We start from the raw sequence: 21351 nt of genomic DNA, 5'->3' as shown, positions 1-21351 counted from the left end.
TACCGTTGCTTGTTAAATTAAATGTTTCTGTGTTCTATAATACTGTTCTTTAATGAGATACAGCCCGATATGACTCCATGGTTATCGATTCAAATGCGGTTCATCGACATGCTTAAGAGAAGTTAAGCAAAAAAAGCAAAAAAAAAAACAAAAAAACTGCCCATCACACGTGCAATAATAGAGTTCGTGAGCGGGAGCCTATTAGCCATGTGGTCAGCGCGATTCGTGGCGTTCGCGAATGCACATGGCTAAGGTGCAGCTGATAAGATATTGCCACACCGCTGTCCATCTCCTGGCGCCAACAAGTGGTCGAATGTCTTGGCACGTGGCTGAGTTTCGTCCTCGTCTCTCTCGAGCTTCGCTTGATTAAAAAGGGCCAGCTCGGTAGTTCTGCTGCTTGCTACGTGTGTTGGTGACCTTTGGTGGATTGTTATGAGTACGATCCCATGTACATTGCCCCCAAAGACGTCAGTGACTCTAATCACCGACGCGCGGACGCGACCCCCGTCCATAAAGCGAGCCGTCGCCTCCGAGGCCTACAACCTGAGTTCGAACCACTGACCACCCCGCTACGAGCAATGACATTCACTACGAGCAGCCAGACTAGTCAGCCTTCCTGCAACGCCCCACAGTTCGTCCATCTCGCACCTCGATCACCGCCATCGTTTCATGGTGACCGGTTCGAGAATGTGGAAGACTGTTTGGCCAGTTTTGACTATGCGGCCGCATTCAACCAATGGGACGACGAGCGGAAGCTAATGGATGTGTACTTCACGCTGCAAGACTCAGCCAAGACGTAGTTTGAGAACCACGAGGCGTCCTTTGTCAACCGGGCAGCCTTTCGCCGTGAGTTGCTTACAACATTCAGCTCGAGTGCGCGCAAAGAAAACAGATTGCAATTCGTTCGAGGTCTCAACAGTCAAATGAGAGCGTGGCCATGTTTGTCGAGGACATGACGCGGCTTTTCAGTGGGGCCAACCCTACCATGCCCGAGCCAACGAAGGTACGACACCTCATGCGCGGGGTGAAAGAGCAGTTGTTCGCTGGCCTCATTCGCGACCCTCCAAGAACTGTCATAGATTTTGCTAGAGAAGCTACCAGCATGGATAGTTCATTGCAGGAACGGATTACCCAATGCGGCCGTCAGGCAAGCGTAGTGGCCTCACCCTACTGTGCGTCCGTGCCAGCAGCCAGTGACGAGGCATTGCGGGAGCTTGTGAGGAGCATTTTCCGCGAAGAGCTGCAGAACCTCCACTTGGATTGTCCCCTTGGAATGAATTATTCTACCGGGGACGCCATCTGTGATACCATTTCCTTTTGCTCCTTTTGATTCTTCAACTTGCTAAGCAGCCCATTGGAACTTGCAACTAAGGAGATCGCTTTTAGTTCATGCTTTGGAATAGTCGTGAAAGGTTGAAAAATTGCACTGTGACCAATTTGAAGCACCTCAAAACAGTTTCTCGTGGTATAGTGCTGAAGTCTGGAGAAAAAGAGAGAATGAGTTCAAGTGTTGTTATTGTTTAATGTGAGGAGGGAGCAGCGGCTTTTTACTGGGCGCATTGGGTCCCTTCTTTTCTGGAAGTTGGGCTTGATTTCAGTCTCCTTAGTGCAGTGTTTGATCTGGAGCTTTCATGTTATAAGGCCAGGGAAAAAGGAGACCCTAAAATTGCGATTCACATGAGTCGACCCTGACATCTGCCAAAAAAAGGGCTCACCACGTAACTAAATCCCAACTTCTGCATCAAGTAGGCACCACCATGCAACTAAATCCTAACTTCTGCATAAAGTAGGCACCAACTGTACCTGATGAGCCAGTTGCCACAATCCTTCCACCCTGATAGTAAATACACTGCTGTAAAAGTAGCTAAACTTAACTTGTGTCTCTCTTTTTCGAAACTTGGAACGCTGCCATGTCAACGATAGTTTTCATTAATTTGGAGGAGAGTGCGGTGCATACTTATGACAATGTAAGGATGCTTCATATATTATGGTAAAAACATATTTGGTAGGATGGTAGCACTAGCCATTCTGTAACCCCGTTCCAAGGAAAAAGTGAGACAGGAGGCTATAGACGTACTGCACAGGCCACCCAAGGTCCTTATTGAAAGTCATTGCTGTTATGTTAGAATAGGCAGATGGGGATGAGATAAAGAACAGTGCACCAGGAATACATAGACAGAAATGAGATGAGCTGAGACACTGCAATGACACAAAGTTGAGGGCAAGTATGAAAGGCTCGCGGGTAAAACAACTCGTCTGTCTTTTCTCCTCATCTCAGTGCAGTTCCAAGGCAAAGATAGTTTTTAAAGAACTCGAAGTTATCAGCGCAAGTTTCCCACCACTCTAGAACGATCTGAAATGTCCCGAAGCTACTGTATTGAAACTGCAAGAATGCTTAAGGTTCACTTGATCACTTGGACTAATGATGAGCGCTAGAATACAACAGCAGGGAGAACGCGGGTGATTCACGGTATGATGTTGTATAGCCCATGTCATACATTCATTCTGCTGCTTGGAAATCATTGCATGACAATCTTAATTCGGTATAAAGGCGCTGGATATAAAAGCTAAAACAGGAGCAATCTCTGCTGCAGTGATGTGAGTATAATGAATAATGGTTCCGTATGGTAGCCTCTACTCGGCATAATTTTGCTAGTAGGCAACAAGAAACACAATTTTTTACAAAGTATGAAAAATTCATTCATATTTACCTTCTTTTTAGGTCATATCTGGCTATTATTCACTTCAATGAAAATTCAAGGCTCCAGGCACAGAAAGTGAAAATGGCAAAATCAAGAAAAGGACGTTTCAGTGTCACTCCAGTTAAATTGAAGCCTACTTTTTGTAAGAAAAACTTTGGTCTACTTATATTACACGAGAACTAAGTGAAGTGTTGTAATCCCGATAACTATTTTACGCAGCGTACGGCAACATTCCCCTCCAGGATGCTGAGAAATAGTCTCAGGGCTGTTCACACAGAGACAGCGGCAATCACAGCTTCAGAGTTCAACTTTGACTGATGCCTATGAAAGACCATCAAAAGAACTAATTGCTGCATACAGGCACAGATTTGCAGTTCATCATGACTATTCGATTGCACAGTGCAACTGTCAGTATACTCAACCCAAATGCTCAAGACTGGCATCAGCGCCGCAAAGCATTGGCCACTGGAACCGAAACAATTGTTTCAATATGTTGGCTGCGACTGACAATAGCTGTAGCACAGTTTCATGACTTTTCCTGTCGGAGTGCAGTCTTGTACTCATGTCTCTGTGGTTCGCTTTTGGCTGCGGCCAAACAAAAATGCACACAAAACATGTTCCTGTTTGCTTATCGCGGCAACTCCACATTGTGTGCGACCGCCCGCAGGCCCTTCAAGTATTGCATCAAAGCTGTCGCTTGAAAGAAAAAGTAGGAAAGGCAAAGCAACTGTGGGCTCAGGGTTTGTGTAAGGCTAGACTGCGTAAAAGTATGCCGGTCAGAGTTGTTCAGCTTCTTGAGGCCAAGTGAGCCGACTTCACAAGTGACAATGTTATATCTCTCTTCAAGGGCTTGCTGTTCCCCATCCGTTAAGCTACGCAGTTTACAAGACAACAGTGTAATTGCGCTGATTGTTATGTGTGCGATGTAATACTGTGTTCTTAGCGGTAATTTATACTGCTGAGTCACTAAGAAAGCACAGCGCTTCGCCGAGGAGAATGTTTTTTTGTAACGTTGTTTATTGCCTCAGGACATAATAGAATATGCTTTATAGATTTATCTAGAGAAATGCTGTAGAACGTCTCTCGAAATAGTTATTTTCTTTGTTTCTTCGGTGCTTCCTCATCACTGCACGTCATGTGAAACCTTGCAAGGGGCAAATACAGCATGCGCACCCTATTACGTGTTTACCGCAGCGGCTTGTATCTTTCCGGCTCGACCGCTCAGTCGTTTGCGGTGAAATTGCACACGTGGCTTTGATATTGCGGTAACCTTTATTTGCTCGTAGTAAGTTAGGTAAGGGCATGCTTAATTTGTTGCTGCTGCGTACAATGCGAACCCGCAGTCTTCGCCGGTATCAGGGGCCGAAAATCTCCAACGCCGGCGCACGATACCGCGGGTTCGCGCACCGCGCACGGCCGAACCAGTTAGGTACAGTTGTCTTATAGCTATATATAAGCTATAGTAAAGACAAAAGTTTATACACTGCGAACTTACTACGAAACAAAATGAGTTGGACGCAATGAAGTGAACAGCTGAGACGGTAGGCATTTAAAAGCCGCCACAGTAACGATGCATCACAACAATGACAAACTCATTGAACCTGTGAAACCGTCGTTTACCAGTGTGCTATGTTCAGGCTAGTAAACAGATTGCACACCAGAGTATGTAGTCGCCTTGACTCGATCCGAGGTGCGTATTTTGGTTGGGTGGACACGGGAACGCAGCGGTTGCCTCCGAAATTTTGCTGCACTACGTACGGCGCGGTTCACTGGGGTACGGCATTTAAGGCACAGACCAAATGCTGGAGACCGGTAAGCCGACTTCGAAGTCCATTTCGCATGAGGGAGACAAGAAACGAGAACATACACAGGCGGAAAGGGCCCCGCAAAGAACTGAAACGAGGTGACGAGGTCACCGCGCGCAACCGCGCCGTGGTTGCTGTGGTGCCCGCGCGAAGGGCAAAGGTAAGCGCGCGAGACCGGAAGTGCAAAAAAAAAGCTTTCAAAAATTGTTTTTCTAAAAAAACATCCTAATTTTCTTTCTCTATAACTAAAAGTTAAGCGTAATTCAATTATTTTGGCATATGTGGTAGTTTAATGGATGCATGACGTCGCAAAGAAGCAGACCAATAGTCATTCAAAAACACTAATACGTAGTAGCGTTGCACATAGGAGGAGGAGGATCGCAAAAGTCGAAGGAAAGAGAGCGTGAACTTTCGAATTGGATTGTGGGACCTGTGCTACGTGTAGACGCGTGGTATTACGTTCAAATGTGTATTGCAGCATAATCCAGCGACTGAGATAGTTTGTGAGCAATACTCGAGAGGTGTTTGTGGGCCCCTTTAAACGTATATTACTATGACATTGCATGAGGCTAAATATCGCCTGATAATTGTACCAAATAATTATAAGGCCTAACAAAATGCGTGCCAATCGAATCATAAACTGGAACACGTACACCGAAAATGTTCATAATATGTGGGGCATATTATATCATCTCTACAAGTGAGTACTCAACACGGTGGACTCAAGCACCTACTTTTTCTTTTCAATCCTGTAGTCAACATCGTAAAATGTACAGAAAACTTAGAACAAGGGCACTACTAAATAAAATGCAGGAAGCCTTGAAAAATGGTTTATTCATGTTTCGAAAATTCATCTTGATCATCGAATGACTGAGATTGCCTTTCGATGGCTACAGTATTCTTGCGTCTGAGGCAGTATTGAAATGAAAACCTTCACACCGGAAATGAAAACCTTCACACCGTCGGAACTCGGCTTTCTTTCGAAACAGAAAGTTCAATTCCTATTGTTTAGTGTAACCGCAATCTTATTGTTTATTTCATCAGTGTGTGCTGGGTTGCCGTTACCGCAATATGTAAAGGACAGGGAGGACCAAGTCTTCTGAATAGCAGTATATAGCTTTTTTCTGAAAAACTGCTGAAGAGACAAGAACAATGATGTTATGGTCTCTTAATGTTGAGGAGAACACTACAGTTATGAGAGCATGACAACATATTTAGATTCATACTTCACTGTGTTGCAGGTAGCAGAGAATTCTTTATAACGAAATTTGTATTGTATACACACTGACCTCTTGAAAGATTGTACACTGCACGAGGTTCCGAGCACTCAAAATATACCTAAAACATTTTCATTTATTTCATAATAGTAAAGATGGCAATGCATCTATGCGAAATTATTTTATTCCGGTCAACGAATATACACAGTCAGCTCTCCCAATATCGAACATTCAGATTTATATATATATATATATATATATATATATATATATATATATATATATATACTATTATGAAATAAATGAAAATGTTTTAGGTATATTTTGAGTGCTCGGAACCTCGTGCAGTGTACAATCTTTCAAGAGGTCAGTGTGTATACAATACAAATTTCGTTATAAAGAATTCTCTGCTACCTGCAACACAGTGAAGTATGAATCTAAATATGTTGTCTACAGGGCCTACAGTATATATATATATATATAATGTAGGCCCTTTCAGACCCAAGCAGCAGGACTGGTTACAACAAAATTCACAACACAGATATATTTCATGGTCACTTGGAAAAACAGCGATTCAGACAAGGGAAATTGACACGGTACTGTCTTCAGTGAAGGAAGAAAAAAAAGTGCAATAATAAGAGAAAAACGCGCGTCACAAGGTTTCAGAAATCAAGGTTTCGCACACATTCACAAATGCGTCATTAGCAATAATATTTACTGCTGCGGTAGGCAAACGATTTAAATCCCCCTAAGAACAATGAGAGTTAGTGATAAATATTTTATTAATAGATTAGTTATTATTTTGCGCCGAAAGCCTAAAATGATCCAGAGTGTGGACCCAGCTAGTTTAATGATTCCGCTGAAATAGAAATTTAAGTCTAGAAATTGTTCTGAGTTTGTAGAGCAGCTCTGTTTCGCAGGTACGCGATGTGAATGCGATGAATATATGAACCGTAGTGACAAATTAGGTATGCGCTCTGCCTTTTTATCAGATGGTTCTTATGGGGTAAGGGGGGGGGGGGGCAGGTCAGACTAAATCTTCATATTATAATGACGGCCGGAAAAACGTTATATAGGCATTTAGTTTGGCTTCCGATGAAGTCATACGCAATTTTTTTCTTGAGAAAGCATAGTTTTCCTTCTGCCCGGACGAGAGGTAACCTCGAGATCAGACAACTGCGTGTAACAGTAACCCCCAAATATTTGACTGTATTTCGCGTTGCTATTTCTATACTGCCAAAGAGCTGGGTAATCTGAACGGGTTCTTCTTGTTAGTAAATGTCATAGTAGGGGTTTTACTTGCATGAAGCGTCATTCCCAATTATAAAACCATGAATGAAAAGACTTTAACGAATCATTCAGCTTAATTTGGTCTTCTAGTAGAGTCCGCCGAAAGTGTGCACAGAAACTGCGAGCTAGAGCTGTGCGCGAGGTGTGCATTCGAGATTTGCTGCCTATTGTACATACTTCTGTGATTGAAAATGCCCACAAATGCGGAACTTGCCAAAGAGATGAACTACGCAAGGAAGTTGAGGCATTGCGTAGCAGTCTCACCCTTTTCAATGACCAGTACAAAACTATGAAGCAACAAGAAGCTCTCATAAAAGAAAACAAAGACTTGGCTGAAAAAAACGAGCAGCTCACGCAACGAGTTTGAGCTCGAGCAGTACTCTCGGCAGAACAACGTCGAAATCAAAGGAGTACCAGTCACTCAGGGTTAGAGCTGCACCGCGATTCTTCAGCGCATAGGTGATGAGGTTGGCTGCCCTGTCGCTGAGACTGACATTGATGTTGTACACCGCGTCCCAACAAGAAATAATGGTGAGCCTAACATAATTGCTAGGTTTCGTTCACGAGAAGCAAAGGTTGCGTTTAGCTCGAAAGCGAAGAAGGCACGCTTATCCACACAATCTCTCGGATTCAGCGCTGAACTGAGCAATCCTTTCTTCATTAACGACCACCTGACCCCTCACAACTAACGATTGCTGGCAAAAGCACGTGAACTAAAGAAAGAGAAAGACTGGAAGTTTGTCTGGGTGGACAACTGCCGGATCAAGGCCCGAAAGACAGCAGATAGCCACGTTTTTCATATCTCCAGCCACAGTGGCCTTTCTATCTTCACCTAATCTATCTGGCGTTTTCTTCCCTTAACTACGGTATCTTATTCTCTCGAAGAATTCAAATCAGTTCTTCGTTACGCCGCTCCTTCTTCGCAATCTATTATCCATCTGAACATACGCAGCCTAAATAAATAAATAAATTTCTTAACGCTTACTGATCATGCATTTTCTCTTATGTCTTTCTGAAACCTGGCTCTCGCCCGCTACTGATAAACGCTTTCATATTCAAAATTACCGAGAAGAATACGCCCATCGCCACGATACCCGTTATGGCGGGTCTACCATTTTCATTTCTAGTTCTCTAACATATCATCGCCGGCATGACATTGCATTTTCCACTGACAGTTGTGAATCTGTTGGGATAGAAGTTTACAAACCATTTTTTTTCCAACAGGAACACAATAATCGGAACAATATATCGCTCTCTTTCCTCATCCTATTCTGATTTCTGCTCTGAGCTTGACCGAATACTTACCATGCTGAATCACGAAAACAAAAACATTATCATTATGGATGACATCAACATAAACATTATTGACGAAAATGACGTCTACAGCGTGAATTATAACGACTGTTTCCTTGGTCATTGTCTACAATCACTTATCAGTTCACCTACGCGCATTATTCCTGTCGGCTCAACCACACTTATCGACCACATTCTAACGAACATAATTTCATCTCATATTGCTGGAGTGGTTGATACTCATTTAACTGATCATTTTCCTATTTTTCGTATGCTGGGTGGTGTTCGGAACATTAAAGAAACATTCCTTACGAGACAGTCACTTGATAACATCAAATTTGTTCAGAATATAACTCTCGCAGACTGGAGCCACGTCCTCAATGAAAGTTGTCCTGATGCAGCGTTTGACAAGTTCATCATTTTAATAACAGAATGCCTTAGCTCTTCTACAACGACTTCTAATCAGGAGAAGAAATTATCCGTGCCTAGAAATCCATGGATTACGGGAGGGTTATTGCGTTCCATTCGCAAAAAAAGATAATCTTAGGAAAAAACTTAAAAAGCAGCTATTTAACCTCGCACTTCGTAAACGCTTCAAAAAGTATTGTCACACTCCAACAGCTGTGCTTAAGACTGCCAAGCGTACTTATTACCAAAACAAAATTAAAGCTAATGAAAACAACACGCGTAGAAACTGGGAACTAATTAAAGGGTGCTTAAATCTGGCTGCCCGTGAACCTACCATGACTAACCTTAGCGATGGAATCGACACTTTCTCAAATGCTATAGATATCGCCAATGCTTTTAATCGTATCTTCAGTTCTGACACAGCTGTCGTTAACTCACCGTCACCAGTGCGTGCTCGCACCCCCCATTCTTTCTATACCCAACTTCTGCTAACGAAGTACTTTTAACCATTAGGCAATTAAAAAATACAGGCCCCGGGATAGATGGGATCGCCCGAGCTAAAATGAAGCTTATTGCCGAGGACATTTCACCTGTTTTGGCTCACTTAATTAACTCAATGTTTAAAACTGGTAGTTTTCCTAATCAGCTGAAACGAGGAAAAGTGGTACCAGTTTTCAAAAAAGGCGACCGCAGTATAATAACCAACTACCGTCCCATTACTATACTACCGTTTTTCAGTAAACTGATTGAAAAACTAATTGTCATTCGGCTAACAAATTATCTTCTTCAATTCGATCTCTTAACTCCATACCAATTTGGATTTCGTCCGAACTACTCCACCGAACTTGCATTAATAGAATTCACTGACAAAATTAAACATTCCCTTGATCGTGGTTACTTTGTTGGCGCCCTTTTTATAGATTTCCCAAAAGCATTCGACACAATTACCCATAACATTCTCTTTCAAAAATTAGAATGCCTTGGCGTTTCTGGTCCTGCGCTGAAACTAATACATAGATATCTCACTGACAGACTTTAAGTTGTTGAATTCAGTGGCACATTTTCTGACCCTAAGCTAATTAACCGCGGTGTTCCACACGGATCCATTTTAGGCCCTCTTCTCTTCCTTATCTATATTATTGACTTGCCAAAATGCCTCAACTACTCTAGTTCAATTCTTTACGCTGACGATACTACCATTTTTTCTCACGCTAGCGATGTTTCTGTACTAACCGCCAATTTGAACGCTGGCCTTATGAGTATTCACCTTTGGTGCCAAAATAACCATCTACTAATTAATCCAAAAAAGACCACCTTTATGATTTTTCACTCACGCAATAAAGAGGCAGTTCCTGCTCTTCAGGTACATTTAGGCACGGACACAATTTACCCGTCAGAATCTACATTTCTTGGTGTCGTCCTAGATAATCAACTAAAGTTTCATCAGCATACCAAATTCATTAAATCTAAAGCAGCCTTCGGTATTCACGTAATAATCAAAGCCCGACATTACTTTGACCTACCTACACTTGGCATGTTGTATTTCTCCTTCATACATAGCCACCTTTCGTATTGCATATCATCATGGGGTAACACATACAACCCTCACCTTTCATGTGTTCGCCACCTTCAAAATCAAGCACTCCGCGTACTTACCTTCAGCTTTTACCGTGCATCCGTTTTCAATTATTATCGCACACTTAACATACTGCCATTGTCGCTACAACTTAATTTTAGGTTGGCGTCAATCATCTTTAAAACGCGTATTAAACATGTCGTCCTTAGTGGTTTTGAGTCATCCAAGCTTTTTAACAAAAATAACACCAGATTTGCTGAACATCATAATCTACTACTACCGAAAATCAGGACCAATTATGGGAAACAAACTGCATACTTCTCAGGTATATCTGTTTGAAATTCACTGCTTCCTGAAATTAAAGCACAGCGTACTATTCATTGATTTCATCGTTCATTAAAGACCTATTTATTTTCCACCTTGTTTTGCTCCACCGACTAAAGATGTTTGTCTGGATCATAGTTTCCGTGTTTACATGTTATCTATTCTTGTACTAATAATGCGCTAATTTCTGTAATTCGTGCATTCTTTGTTTGAAGTTCCTGTTTATTTATTTAGAATTTATTTGCACTGTTTCTCGTTAGTATTGTATTATAGTTTTTCTCTACACGCCTGTATATTCTTTTCTTCACTGCCTAGTATGTTACCTGCTAATCTTATCCATTCTGTCATAGGTGGTCCCCCGGACAGTTTATACTTCGGAACCTCCTTCTGTAGTACTGATAATCCATGCACATGTACCTCACAGTGAAAATAAAGATGAAAGATGAAAGATCAGCGGGGTTCTGGCATACAGAATGCACGGAGCCGACCGAACAACGCCGGCTAATCGAGCGGGCCGTGAGAATTGCAGCGGCCAATGGTATTATGAACTGACACTTATTTTTTCCTAAGACCGTTTTATTAGCACCAACCCGCAATACAAGCGACAGTTGTTCTGGCGGGATTGCAGGATTGAGGCGCCACATGGAGCCCTGGACTGAGGGCTCCACTCAGGAAGATAAGGAAACCTAAAACAAGTTTTCCCTCCTCCTCCTCCTCTGGTATGCAGGAACCGATATTTAGTGTTAGTGATAGATAATAATAGTGATGACAAGGAGAGAGTATTTTTATCTCTAAATATAGGGGGGGGGGGGGCAGCTCTCGTACAGAGATGAGAGGAGATGGCGGTCTCCTAAGAGGGAAAGAGACTTTTTCCCTCTAGCTGTCCATCTTTCGCGTTTCCTCTCCTCTTTGACCCTCTTGTCCTTCCTCTTCTTTCTCTTTAACGCTGACGAGTTTACTGATGACGCCTGCAGTCAGAGTTATATAGAGGGCCTATAAGGTGTGCTGCGAACGTACGGATGCTTGGCGTGCTGCACGGCAACTCTTTCAGCGGTGAAGTGGATGTATTGAAGCCCAAATATGTCTATTCTTAACCAACAACGAAATAAAACTTTTGAGTTACCAGTTTATCTCGCAGCTTAGCACATAGTTACCAAGTATCTTTCGGTTGGATTTATAAGCTGGCCGCTTTCATCGTTGTAAGGAGAAAGGGAAAGCTTACCAAAATTCGCAAGAATATATAAGGTAGGTTTGCTTAAAAGTAGCTTCATTCAATTGTGCAGGGTGATCTTGCGACGCTATCGAGCACAGGCTGTGTGTGCCACGTGCAACGTGGCCACGCGCACAGTCATTCTTCCGCACTGCTGGCGGACTGACACAATTACGCATGCTCCACCCTTGAAGCCTTCTTCGCTCTCTTAAAATATAAAGGCCGTTGAAATGTTAGGTGTCGAAATGCGATTCGCAAAACCACTCGACCTTTCCTCTTCTGTTCACGCAGGACTATTGAAGGCGCACATGAGCCATGTACCAGGAGGACGACTGCTTCCGATTACTCGGAAATGAGCTGAGGGCTCATCTCGCGGTGCCAGAATGTGGTACTCTGCCTGCGCAAACCACATTGGAAGAGCGGGGACCGAGAGTGCTGTACCGGTTGAATGACTACGTTGGAGACATCAACTGCAGACCGATGCGGTTTGTTCACGGCATACCCAAAGAGAGCGAGTGCAGCCTATGCCACCTGATTCCTAAGATGACAGTACAGCTCCCATGCTCTCATTTCCTTTGCGGATTGTGTTACCAAGCCATCCTGCGAGAAGACAACGGCATTTGTCCCCTTGATCGGACCTCCTTTCACAGGAAATCATGCCACTCGATCTCGCTTCCAAATTGGGAACTGACAACGGCGAAGGTAAGTGAACAGCAGTGTAGCTGGATGTTTGCTTGCGCAAATGATGTGAAATTATGCTGTAATGTATCTCACAACACCAATTGCGTGTGTTGTGCACCGTTAGGCTGTAGTATAATTTTTACTCTGCTGCCCTCATGCTTCACGCCCCAGGTTGATTCAGAATAATGAGTGACCGAGCTCGTTATGAGCTGTTGTGCCATGAAGTATATTTAACCGATCAATTATGCCTGCTCTTCACAAATATTAACTGCGCACTCATGTAATAACACCAGTGCTAACAAAACGAAATTTGTACTTATTCAACTTGGGTGTACTCCGCTAAGCACAATTATTTATTACCTAATTAGTTTAGAAATGAAAATAAACGATGGTAATAAGTTCTTCGAACATTATATCCTAATACTAAGAATGTAATAACGGGCACTGAACAATGGTAGAGGGGGAGCCCCAGTTCCCGAGTCGAGCCAGTGCTTCGACAAGTGGACTTGTCTTCATCTTCGCCACCGGGGCGAACACAAGTCGACTTGTCGAAATGTTGGCACGACTCGCGAACTGAGCCCCTCATACCCCCCCCTCCCCCTCCTACCCATGTTTAGTACCTGCCCTTTTATACTGTGTAGCCATGTTTTTCCTTTCGTTGTACCCTGAATACTATGAATGTGGTGACTTTGGTAACAAGCAGAATTAGAGAACCATATTCTCGTTTATATATGCTCCTAAGGAGGTGCCTTATAAAGAAACTCTACTCACCTAATAGTCAGTATTTTTCAAAATAGCTAATAAAGATTATTTATGTATCCAGTCGACGCCTTTCCACTAGGCAGCAACTACACGGACAAAGCAATCTCGCACACCATGAAACGTAAATGACTAATAACTCCATCGTCTTGGGTGTGCGTCATAATAGTGATTGGTGACGATGTCGGACAGGGCTAGTCATCAAGCGGTGCAATATGTCATAATATATAGTTTAAAAGTTCAAACATTTGCCTAGCTTCTAGAAAAGTCGTGATTTCCGTCGAATGCACCAATGATCTATCTTCTGGATAATCTATTTTCTTGTACAGTCCTTTTATTTCCAGCGTTGCTGACTTTAACGCGGGTGTACCTTCCTTTCCATTCATTTATTTTGAAATTCAGAGTGCTTTGGTCTTCGTGCCTACTCCTTGTTTCGAACTGTAGTGATGTGAGTTATCGATTCTGCCACCTTGAGTTCTCTGGTATATTGTTCACCTGTTTTCTCAGTGCAACCACAGAGTACCATTTTTTAGTACCGCCCCTTTTACAATTCCTTTAAGGATTGACAGTATTTTGAAATAAATAAATAAAATATACCAATCAGATTACCCATTATAATGGCCTCCGATGAGTGTCTGCACAGCGCGTATGTCGACGGTTACAGCACAGTGAATCAGCAGTCTTAATATCGTATACATGCAGTGTAGATAAGATAACAAATGGCCCTAATTAACAATCTTGCCTCAATTAGTCTGCTCCTTTTGAGGATAGCGAGTGAAATATATTTTGGTCATCAACGTCTGGCCTAGTGGCAGCGACGATATGGAGTGTGGATGTACGTCCGGTACAACATACTGTCCCTGTTAACTTTAAACAAGGGTTATTTGCCCCGCCGGGGTGGCGCAGTGGTTAAGGCGCTCGATTACTGTGCCCAAGGACGCGGGATCGAATCCCGGCCTCGGCGGCCGCTTTTCGATGGAGGCGAAAAGCAAAGCGCCCGTGTGGTGTGCGATGTCTGTGCACGTTAAAGAACCCCAGGTGGTCGAAATTTCCAGTCCTCCACTATGGCGTCTCTCATAGCCTGAGTCGCTTTGGGACATTAAACCCCACAAACCAACAAGGGGTATTTTAAAATGAAGCATTTGAGGTAGGCCGGTAAACCCAGTTGAATACAGCTGCCAGCCTTCTTGAGCATGATAGGCAAATTTTATGCGCAAGTTTCGCCGTGGCACCTGTTAGCCGTGGCCGCACCGTGACCTTGAGCCGTTGCTTGGCAAGAAAGGAAAGGCGCTGTATCTGACAGACTTGCTCTGTTGACAATAATTGGTTCACAGAAAAGGAAAGGCGCAGTATCGTCCACTTGTTTCCGTGGACACCTGTACCGCGCCGTAAGGGAAGAGGAAAGTGGGAGTGAAAATGGGAAGCGAGAAAGAGGAGCCTTAGTGAAGGGCTACGGAGTAATTTTGACCACCTGGGGATCTTGTGCTGACATCGCACAGCACACGGACGCCTCCATGCGAAATGAAGAAGTGTCCGTGGGCTGTGCATTGATTGATTTATAGGAAGCGAAAGGCGCGGTAACTGTCTCACTTGATTTATGTGGACACCTGAACCGCGCCGTAAGAGAAGGGAGGGAGGTAGGAGTTAAAGTGGAAAGAGAAAGAGGAGCCGTAGCCGTGGACTACGGAGTAATGTCGGCCACCTGGGAATCGTTAACGTGCGCTGACATCGCACAGCACATAGAGGCCTCTTCGTTTCGCCTCCATCGAAACGCAGCCGCCGAGGTTGGGCCCGTAGGCAGTGCATACGAACCCGACCTTGGCGGCTGCGTTTCGATGGAGGCGAAAAGAAGAGGCGTCCGTGTGCTGTAAGATGTCAGCGCAAGTGGGCTGTGCATAAAAAAACTGATTTGTTTATAGGAAGTTAAAAGCCGCGATAACTGTCTCACTTGTTTTCTGTGGACACCGCAACCGCGCCGTAAGGGAAGGGAGGAAGATGGAAAAGTGGAAAGAGAGAAAGAGGAGCCGTAGTGGGGGCTACGGAGTCATTTCGACCACCTGGGGATCTTTAACGTGCGCTGACATCGCACAGCACACGGAAGCCTCTTCGTTTCGTCTCCATCGAAACGCAGCCACCGAGGTCGGGTTCGAACCCGGGTACTCCGGCACAGTAGTCGGCCGTCTTACCACAGCACCACCCCGGCGGGGGTGTTGGCTGTGCATACCTGACCCGCTCTGTAACGGGAGAAAGGTGGGAGAGAGAGTGGATAGAGAAAGAGGAGCCGTAATGGAGGGCTACGGAGTAATTTCGACCACATGGGGGATCTTTAACCAACACCACCTAGACTACTTTGTCTAACACCGTGACCTAGACGAACTAGGTTGTGTTGCTTTTACTTACACTGACATCACACAGCGGGGCAGAGGAGGTGGTGAAGGTGGCTATTCCTGGGCCTAAGGGGTGGACGGTAGGTCAACGCCACTTGCGGCGGGGGCTAGGCAGCCACCGAATTTTTATCTGTTGTAGGCCGTCATTGCACCCGCTACCAATTCGGTGGTGGACGACGGCTGTTGCGGCGCGTGTCTTTCTCTCTTCGTTTGCTTTCTTCTCTACTTTCTTTCTCCTAGGAGACAGTTATAGGGCGGTGCCCCCAATTCTTCAAATTCCTTAATCCTCCCCCCCCATTCAAGAAACTCAATGTCTAGTAATTTCGGCCACCTGGGGATTTTTAACGTGTGCTGTGCGATGTCAGCGCACGTTAAAAATTCCCAGGTGTTCCAAAATACTACGTAGCCCTCCACTACGGCTCCTCTTTCTCTCTTTCCAATTTTCCTTCCACCTTCCTCCCTTTCCTTACTGTGCGGTTCAGGTGTCCACAGAGCAAGTGTAACAGATACTGCGCCTTTCCCTTCCTGTGAACCAATTACCTACATTACCTGTCCGCACGAGGCAGCGTTTTGTTGTCGCTGTAGGAAGAAGGAAAAGAAAATGCACGGGCCTGCTACTGGCTCTGTGGCGGAGCCACCTTCGCTGCCTCTGATTTAACTGATTTATTTATAGGAAGGGAAAGGCGCGGTAACTGTCTCACTTGTTTTCTGTGGACACCGCAACCGCGCCATTAGGGAAGGGAGGAAGGTGGGAGTGAAAGTGGAAAGAGAGAAAGAGGAGCCGTAGTGGAGGGCTATGGAGTAATTTGGACCACCTGGGGATCTTTAACGTGCGCTGACATCGCACAGCACACGGACGCCTCTTCGTACGGACAGAAGAGACAAAGTAGAGAAGAAAGAAAAAGAAGAGGGAGAGAAAGACGCGCGCCGCAACAACAGCCGTCGTCCACCATCTAAGCAGTGGCAGGCCAGCCCACACCGCAAGCGGCGGTGACCCACCGGTCCCACTAGGGTGCCTCGATGCCTGCCCGCCGCGCCGCCGTTCAGTGGCGCGGCGGGCAGACATCGAGGCACCCTAGGTCCCAGCCCCATCAGGGCCCGGATCAGCCGCCCTTCACCACCCCGGTGGCTCAGGTACAGAGCCAGTAGCAGGCCCGTTCATTTTAATTTCAGACTTCCCACAGCCACAACAACAGCACACTGATGTCTCTGTTTTGCCTACTTCGAAACTAGCGTCATCTAGATGGCGCTGTTAAAAATGCAGCCGGTGGCACAATGTAAAAAGCGGCGCATAGCAACAGCAAAGAGAGAATGAGAGTAAGAAGGCGAAGAGAGCAGCGGAGACGCCCAAACAGGGAGAGGAACGGCTGGCTAAACGGTGATGCCAGACTGCTGAGCGTAACAGACGGAGCAGAACCGCTGACGTGGGGCCTATGGAAGTGTTCAGTAAACGGGAACCAACATAAGAGGATTTGACTCTCATTGCTAAACATTCATGACCACAACAAGCTCAGCCAGAGAAATTTACCTAAGCAGAATAAGCGCAGACTTGCGACTGATTTTATTCGAACGAATACGCACCTCTAAAAGGGCGGTCTTTTTTCTCGACTGATTCTATTTGAAATCAGTCGTGTGTCTGCGGTTGTTGTGTTTCCTTCTCGCCTATTATTTGTCCGACTCGCCCAACGACGCAATTACGTAAACTTGCATAAAAGATGCAGTTTGCTCGTTCAGATTCGCGCGCGCGCAAACAAGTGTGCAATTTTGTTTACCCCTCATGGTATACGTACACTTTTTTTTCCTGTGCTTTCTCTTTCAGGCCCACTGCTGGAACGAAGCAAACGGCTGCGATTATGCAGGGACCATCGCAAGTATAATGATCCACAGTGAGAATTGCGACTGGCACTCTTTCCAATGCCCACGGTGCACCCGAATGATATTGAGAAAACATCTCCGCCAGCACATTTGGGATGAATGCACCTTCACTCCTGATCTTCATCGACATTCTTCATTGATGCAAGATCCCCGCCTGATAATTCACGCTGTAAGCGACGCAGCCCGTGAACTGAAGCAGTTAATCAGGGAACCGTTGCAAGACCATCTTCCTGTTTTGCAGACCAACCTCAATGCGCTCACGGAACAATCGAAAGAGCATACTCTTCAGTTGGGAGAAATCGTTCGGGAACTTCGGGATTCTCGGCTTCATTCGAAGCATGAGGTGGAGAAGATAGCGAATAACATCTCTTCGGCGTTGAGGCGCGAAAATGAGGTTCTTATCGAATATTCCAAGAGCCAGGTTATGAAATTACTGGAAATAACCGATAAGCTTAAAGCCTATGAGCACAGTTTGCAGGACGAGGTCATGCAAACTGCAAGAGAAATTTCTTCGATGGTTTCAAGAACTCTCGAATCGTGGCTGAATTCCACAGCAGAACAGCGAAGAGGCACCCCTAAAGCCGAAGCCATTGGAACGCCGTTGCCGTGGAAGACGGAAATAATGCTTATACTTCGAAAGCTTGAACGGTTGGGAGATGTGTCACTCAGCGCTCTCGAACAGTTGCGACAGAAATCCAATGCGCTTGGTGAAAACCCGGCCATTGCCAGCTGCCAGCCGCTCATGCGGGACTTGAGTGGCTTGAGGGAGCAAGTGGACACCTTGTCTCCGCCACCCTGGGAGAGATTTAATCGAGGGTCCCACACTTACCTTGTAACACTGCAAAACGCTGATAAAATATTCAGCTCCCCCTTGCCAAGAGAATGGACGTTAATAACAGAGGTCACTCAGTGGCATGGTCAGGATGCATATTTTACTCTTTTCTTTGCCATAATGCACTGTACTCTCGGGCCATGTCTGGGTGTCTGGATTAAGTTATTCAGCATTGTTGGAACCTCTCGCTCACGCGTCAAGGGTGTCTGCGTGATGCACAGGGATCGAGAACAAGATCTCCAAATGGTGGAAAGCCAATTCTTCACTCCATGCAGCTCCGCTGATGACACCTTCTGCGGCTACGAAGCGAGATTATCAGAGCTCAGTGATGAGGGATTTCGTGATGATGACAAAATGCTTTTCAGCGTCTTCCTAACTGATGAACTGGCTGATGTTCGCGACTTTCCTTTGGCCAAGTTTTTCAGCTTGTTCTAACTCATTCTCCCTTGAGGTTTGTCACGATTCTCAGAACTATTGCTCATATACCGTCTAAACGTGCGGTGTCTCTTGAAATATTTCTTTGTTTTCGCTTTTCACAGCTAAAGTTAAATTATACAATAAAACTTTGTATAAGCGCTCCAAAGTGTTTGCTTGTTTTCTTCACTATTTCTGCTAGCATATCAGCGAGACAAATGAAAAATATTCCAAATGATTTTTCGGTTTTGAAAGTATTTTTATTCAATGACATCTACAACTATAGCGCTGAATGTTAACACGGTGACAAAGAATAAAACGTTTCCCAAGACATTAGGCCCGTAAAACATTGTGGAACTCGACTTCATAATTTGGATGGACGAGTTTACAATCCTTGGCAGTTGAAATTGAGTCGCGATTGAGAAAACGTTGTGGCCAGTAGGAATGTTTATTACTCTGTTAAATTACGCCTATTATTGGTAAGTAAGCGACGTCAGAGAGGCCCAGACTACCGCACAGGTCCAGACAATTTTCCCTCCACGATAGTCGGGTAACAAAAACCTTTAGCATAAGGCTGGAGTGTGGTGGTAGTACACTGGTACAATGTAGAACCTGACATTGACAACTCATTAGAAATATTGGGTCAATGACTTGTGCTGGTTTAAATTTTTGTGTCGTGACATACACTACACAAGGATTAAGGTTTTTAGTTATGTTCTTCAATGAGAGCTAATATCAGAATCCTTTAATACTCTTATCATGAAACCCCCGTCGATGCGCGCAATGGACTCAGAGGTCCTCTATAAGCGTCCTATTCTTAATCGTAGCCTGCTTTACGCTTATATGAAGACGCTGCTGGCAGAGCCACAGCTTTCTCCTAAACAGCGATCGTCCGGCTGCTACGCGGATATTTGTAATACTTATATCGAGGATATGAAGCATTGCTGAAAGGTGTGGTGGTCTCATTAATCTGCAGCATACTATTGATAGGCGGGAAGTGCACGCTAAGGCAAAGGCTGCATTAGCAGCGTTGTCGCTTTCCGGCGTTATCATACAGCACTCGTTAGATGTGTACCGTTCTTGGGTATCTCGCCCACATTGCTCATGTTGTGGTGTTAAAGACATTATTCGATACTTACAAAGAGGTATGTCTGGCGGGGAGCCTTAAGGGCCTCGGCCTTATAAATACTAGGTGGAGTCCCTAAACAGGAACTCCATTGGCGATTGCCGCCACCTGTACACGCCACGTTAAGGCCCTTTGGGCCTGTAGGTCGCAGCAGTTGAGCAGGGACTCCTCCCAGTCCTCCCGGAAAGGGTTTGGGATTGGTGGTACAGATGGGTTCTTTTGCAGGTTCATACAATGTGGCAGGTGTCAGCCAGCACCCCACAGTGCTGGCGCTGGCGAGTGAATTGGGAGTCAAAATGTTGAAGCACTGCTGTGCACAGCATCGTGTTGGTTAAGAGGCGCAGGGGCAGCCGCTCGTTCGCTTTCCCCCACCCTTTGCAGGGGTTAGACAATTTGCGATGCGAGTTTTGATAGAAAGTTGCAATGTCTTTTAATGTGTAGACGGGATTGCAATCGATGTCTTCAGCTGATTTGAGTCCCGACGAAATTGCCCGGAGAGAATGCGCGGGGGCGGCTGCGTCAGCTGCCTCGTTCCCTGCAAGACCCTGAGGGCTAGGAGCCTAGACGAGATATCGGCACGCGGCTTCCGTGACCCGACTGAAATTGATATATTTAGGCTAAGGGGGTGAGGCACCCTTGCTCGGCTTTCCGACAAGCCCCTCGTGAGTCGGCGATGATATATTTAGAAGTGTGATCTGAGGCGGCGAGTGCAATGGCTACCTCTTTAGCGTGTGTTATAGATTTGGCCTTGAATGTAAGGCCATCGACTGTGTTCCCGTTGTGAACGACAGCGGCCGTGTACCGGCCCCCCCCAGGATGGGGGCCCGAGGCATCCACGTAGAACACACCTGATGTGTTGCCATAATGGCGGGTCAAGGCTTCCGCCCGCGCCAGGCGCCGACCATTATGGTCCTCTCGTGACATGTTGGCAGGGAGAGGCCGCACTCTGAGGGCGCGTCTCCAGAGTTCGGGGATGCGGAGCCTCTGCTCTGTGAACTGTTTATGTTGAATGTTCAGCTGGGCAAGAAGGCGGCGACCCGACACTGTCTGTGTGAGGCGGGTATATTGGTTCATCAAATGTGCTTCCCGAAGCTCCCTGAAAGTGTTCACCACCCCTAGGGCCATGAGCCGGCTGTTGGAGGTGGAGATAGAAAGGTCGAGGGCACGTTTCATGATTTTGCACAGGATAACCTCGAGAGGTTCCTCCTCGTGCTTCCACAAGTGGAGGTAAGGAGTCGAATGCAGGATATTCGACTAGTTACGAAGGCGTTTACCAATCGTAAGGCATCCTTACTTCGCAACCCCCCGCTTTTGTTAGTCATCCGGCGGACAATGCGGCCCAACTGGTCTCCCATCTGGCGGAGCTTGGCTAGGGTTGTACGAGGGTGTCTTTAATGATGGATGAAGAGACCGAGTACTTTGATCTTTTGATTCATGAATGGGACCACTCGG

General features: G+C 45.4%; 1 protein-coding gene across 1 annotated transcript in view; it reads left to right on the top strand.

Annotated features, from left to right (window-relative positions):
- The window catches only part of LOC146179765 (uncharacterized), a 30096-nt gene extending 10978 nt beyond the window's left edge, over positions 1-19118 (top strand). The window contains exons 2-3 of the mRNA XM_084579333.1: positions 12117-12527; positions 17472-19118. Coding sequence (XP_084435459.1) covers positions 12141-12527; positions 17472-18794 — 1710 coding nt within the window. The 5' untranslated portion in view covers positions 12117-12140 and the 3' untranslated portion in view covers positions 18795-19118. The remainder of the gene's footprint in view (positions 1-12116; positions 12528-17471) is intronic.
- Positions 19119-21351: the final 2233 nt, after the last annotated feature.

The sequence above is a fragment of the Amblyomma maculatum genome, chromosome 9 (genome assembly GCF_055883805.1).
Source record: "Amblyomma maculatum isolate TAMU_Amacu chromosome 9, ASM5588380v1, whole genome shotgun sequence".
NCBI lineage: Eukaryota > Metazoa > Arthropoda > Arachnida > Ixodida > Ixodidae > Amblyomma > Amblyomma maculatum.
This window is presented reverse-complemented; position numbering and strand designations above follow the sequence as displayed.